General features: G+C 32.5%; 1 protein-coding gene across 1 annotated transcript in view; it reads left to right on the top strand.

The window, feature by feature from the left end:
- The window catches only part of LOC106465081 (sodium-dependent proline transporter-like), a 64510-nt gene that overhangs the window by 4809 nt on the left and 55248 nt on the right, over positions 1 to 4453 (top strand). The window contains exons 4-5 of the mRNA XM_022392899.1: positions 400 to 531; positions 3258 to 3453. Coding sequence (XP_022248607.1) covers positions 400 to 531; positions 3258 to 3453 — 328 coding nt within the window. The remainder of the gene's footprint in view (positions 1 to 399; positions 532 to 3257; positions 3454 to 4453) is intronic.

Below are 4453 nucleotides of genomic sequence, written 5' to 3'. Positions count from 1 at the left end.
TATTGTAGTTTGAAAGGTATTGTTGAATTAGGATTGAACATTTGTTTTTAAATTCACTTGTGAGTTTCATTTTTCATATATATTTTCTAGTGTATAAATTGTACATTGAGCAGATGTCAAAATTTGTGAATTCATTGTACAAACTTCAAATCAAACAATGAAATACATCCATTTTGTTCAACCATATAATTTAATGCATTGTTCTCAGAGGAATTTATTCTATTTTAATGCAACTTTATCATGAACTTAGAAAAAAAACATCAAAAAGTATTGCTTATTTGAAATTATCCAACAAATGACATGGAGAGGAAATAAAATTTAATTTACAAACTTGCATACAACAAAGATCTGAACAGTTAACTTATTCTTCATTAAATTTGTATTTTGTTTTTGATCCAGGTGCTTTCTTGTTTCCTTACATCATCCTTCTCATTCTTGTTGGTAAACCAATGTACTACATGGAAGTTGCATTGGGTCAGTTCTCAAGCCTTGGCCCCTTTTCTGTCTGGAGGTGTTTTCCCTTAGGAAAAGGTAAGTCTGTACACCCATATACTACAGTTCTGTAGATTCAGTCTCTTGTCTGTCTAAAAAATATTTTTCCCTAGAGCAATGGTTCTCAAACTTGTTTGCTTGCAAAACATTTATATTTTTATCTTTATGGACCACAATTGGATCTGTATACTATGCTACTACTTCCCATCCATAATTATGCAACATTTGTATAGACCACCTGAAGAGATCCCACAGGCCACAGACTGAGAACTGGTACTCTAGGAAAAGATGACTTATTTTTTTCATATATAAACCTGCATTTTACATGGAGATGGCATTGGATCAGCTCAGTCTTAATGCTGCTATGGCCCTTCATCTTTCAGGAGATATTTTATCATAATATATGTAAATCTGTGAATATATGGACTGTGTATAATTTGGCGAGTTCTGCTGCCTTGACCTTTATGTGGAGATGTTTTCTTATGAGATAAGAAGAGTTTGTTAACTAATGTGGTATATATGAAAGTTACACTGGGTCATTTCTTTAGCCTTATCCCTTGTATTTCTGAAGATTTGACTTTGCTAACCTATGTAGTAATACTGAAATAGCACTGGGACAGTTCTCTAGCCTTAGCCCCTTATTTGTATGGAGGTTCCCCCCTAAAGAAAGGAGCATTTGAAAATTTATACTAAATAGAAGTGACGCTGAGTGTCAAGTTTTTATAGTGCTGTGATTCTTTACAGTAGGTGTCTATAGCTTGTTAGTGATAAATTTCAACAATAAACGAACAGCACTCAATCCATTTCTTAAAATAATATACATATTCAAAACAAGTCAAAGGTATATAGAAGAAAAATTCGTTACACTATTGGTTATCACAATTGTATTCAGAGCTTTAAATAATTCTCTTTTTTTCAAAGTCCACATAGACAGGTTCAATTACTTTAGAACACTCTTCGACATGACAGATTATTCTCCTCTACTCTCTTGTTACAATACAAGGCTGCGACACTCAGTTAAAACCACCACTATAACTGTTGGTTACCACAGTTGTATCCAGAGCTTTAAATAATCGTCTCATTTTCGTCGTAATCCACACACGTGGGTACTTTAGACTGAGTTGATTCTCTATCCTTAATTATCTAAAGGTACTTTTTTAACTGTGGAAGAAAGAGTTTGTAAATCTATTTATAAAATGTGATCTTGGTTCACTTTTTTTTTACTTTCTAGCCTTAATATTTTATTCTGTCTGGCAGTATTTTACCCTGGAAATAGGTTAGTGCATAAACATGTATATTGTATGGAGGTAGCACTGAGCTAGTTTGGCCTCTCTAAAGAATAGAAATCAGTAAACCATGGGCTTTATGTAAGTTGATAAATTCTGTAATCTTAGCCTCTTGTCTGTTTGTAGATGTATATTTATGGAAAAAGTTAGGTTTGTAAGTCTGTGTAAATATATTCTCTATAAAGCCATATACTTCACGGGGTGTCACTGGATCATTTCTATAGTCTTGGCTACATATATGCCTGAATATTTCTTTTAACAAAGAAAAGTTTTATAACAAATGTTCTACATGGAAGTGGCATTGATCAGTTCAGCCTTTCACTTTTTGTCTCTTATGATGTTTTCTCTTTAGAAATGGAAATACGTTAACCCATGGTGACTCTGGTTAAGTACTTTAATTTTAGTCCATTTGGAATTTTACCTTGGGGTAAAATGAGTTTATAAGCTTCAGTATTTTATGAAGGTGACACTGACTTAGTTCTCTAGTCTTATAGTGCTTTGTCTGTGTGGCAATGTATTCCACTATAAACCTAGACTCTACACGAAAATGACTGAAGTTGATTTCAGCTTTAGATCCTTTTCTCTGTTTAAAGTGTTTATTTCTAAGAAATGGAAATCTGTAAATCTGTCGTATTCTCCGGTACATTGATTTATCTTTCAGTTAATAATAAATATATAACAGGTTTTATCAGGAAATGTATTACAGAGTAAATCTTAGTTCTGACTTTGACTGAGTATAAAGAAAGAAACCAAACACAATATAAAATCAAGATGAAATGTAATTTTTTACTGGAAATATCTAGCTCTGGACTTTAGATCTGTAATAGAATAATACTTTAGAATAGCTCCAGACTAAGAGAATATAGCATTATGAAAAAATATTATATAATGCTATGCAAGTGTTATCCATATATGGTTCATTCCAATGAAATAAAGATATCCTGGAAGTATCACCCGAACTGCCAGTTTAAAAGACCACTGTTTATGTTTCCATAATACATTCTACTTTCACCAGTCTTTCTCACATGATAGCACATGTGGCCCCACAGAGGAAAACAAGAAATACTAAATATGTATTTACATATCCGAAATCAATGATGTAAATGCAAGAATTGTCTTACACTGAAAAAAAAAGTGAGCTGGTAATGGTTTTATCGTTTGGGTGAAGTACGTTATTTTACTATTCATAAAGCATTTGATAAAAGTATAGTATTTATTTTTATTTTTATTGTGATAAGTGCTCCAGTGAGCCAGCTATACAGTACTCAAATCCAGGGTACACAGAGTACAGATAGTCTATTATGTAGTTTTGCACTAGCCAAACAATATTGTGCTACATATGACTGAGTATAGTCTTTTGTTTTCCTTAATTCACCAGTGGTCCTTCAAAACTCAACATTTCAAAAATTGTGAAAGTATATTCTGTTTTTCAGTAATCAAAATTGATTTCTAAAATTACCATTTATGTTTTTTCTTTAGGAATTGGGGCAGCTATGGTGATAATATCCATTGTTGTTTCTATCTACTACAACGTTGTCATGAGCTATTGCTTATTCTATGTGGCACACTCATTCCATTTCATTATACCATGGGATGGTTGTTTTGATTGGTGGGGAGCAGACAACATTACTTGTTACGTCAGAACAAAAGACCAGGTACTGATATGGATGAACAAGTTTGTTGATTTTGTATAGAACAATGGCTAGTTGATTAATATGATCTATTCATTACGTCACAAACTCTATATGTTTTATTGAAACAGAAAACACCTTGATAATAAATATAGTTTAATTAAATAATATTAATTTGATCAGAAATACTCTGTGTTTATAAACTTCAGTATTTTATGAAGGTAAAACTGAATTAGTTTTCTAGCCTTATAGTGCTTGGTCTGTGTGGCAATGTATTCCCCTGAGAATAGGTGAGTTTATTTCGTCATTATATAGGTTAAATTATCATAGAAAAATAACTTTAATAAAGTATTAGCAAATCTTTTTACCAGAACTAACAATAATGTTAATTTTCAGCGAAACTGAGGTAATTTCCTAAATATGTTGGATATTAAATATATTGTTACGAAAGCGGAAGTCACGCGACTTCCGCTGGGAGCATGCGCGCTGGAGCTTCTCGAAGGATCATGAATTTGCCCGCCAGCTCGAGTGTGATCTAGATGCCCTCTTTTTTAGAGTATATATAAGCCTGGCAAAGAAAGCCGGTGGCAGATAGATAATTGAGTAAAGCGAACAGTAGGCACCGTAAGTAAAGAGACGATAAACATATTGACTGTGGAAATTCTGTGTATTACAAAGTTGTGTCGAGAAAGAATAAACTAGTTTTAATCAAGAAGGGACTTGTATCGCTGAAGTTTCTCGAAAAGAATTTATACTGGAAATTAATAAACAAGCAGATACGTAACAATATGGTTGAAATACCTTACAGAAAAACGTTGTCACTCCCAGCACTCCATTTAGTTAATATTTAAAATTTTGGGTATTTTCCCTGTCTGGAAAAATTAACTCTAATTTTCAAATTGTTTGGATGGAGAAGCTCCATTACAATTTTTTTAAATACAAATACAATTTACAAACTACAAGGACATCGACATGTTTTTGCTTCAAAGCCAAGTGATTTCTTTAATCAGGTCATTAACAATCTGATTGTGAGATGGAAAAGCA

The sequence above is a fragment of the Limulus polyphemus genome, unplaced genomic scaffold, assembly GCF_000517525.1.
Source record: "Limulus polyphemus unplaced genomic scaffold, Limulus_polyphemus-2.1.2 Scaffold1829, whole genome shotgun sequence".
Lineage (NCBI taxonomy): Eukaryota > Metazoa > Arthropoda > Merostomata > Xiphosura > Limulidae > Limulus > Limulus polyphemus.
The sequence above is the reverse complement of the archived record's forward strand: the minus strand, read 5'-3'. Positions and strand labels throughout refer to the sequence as shown.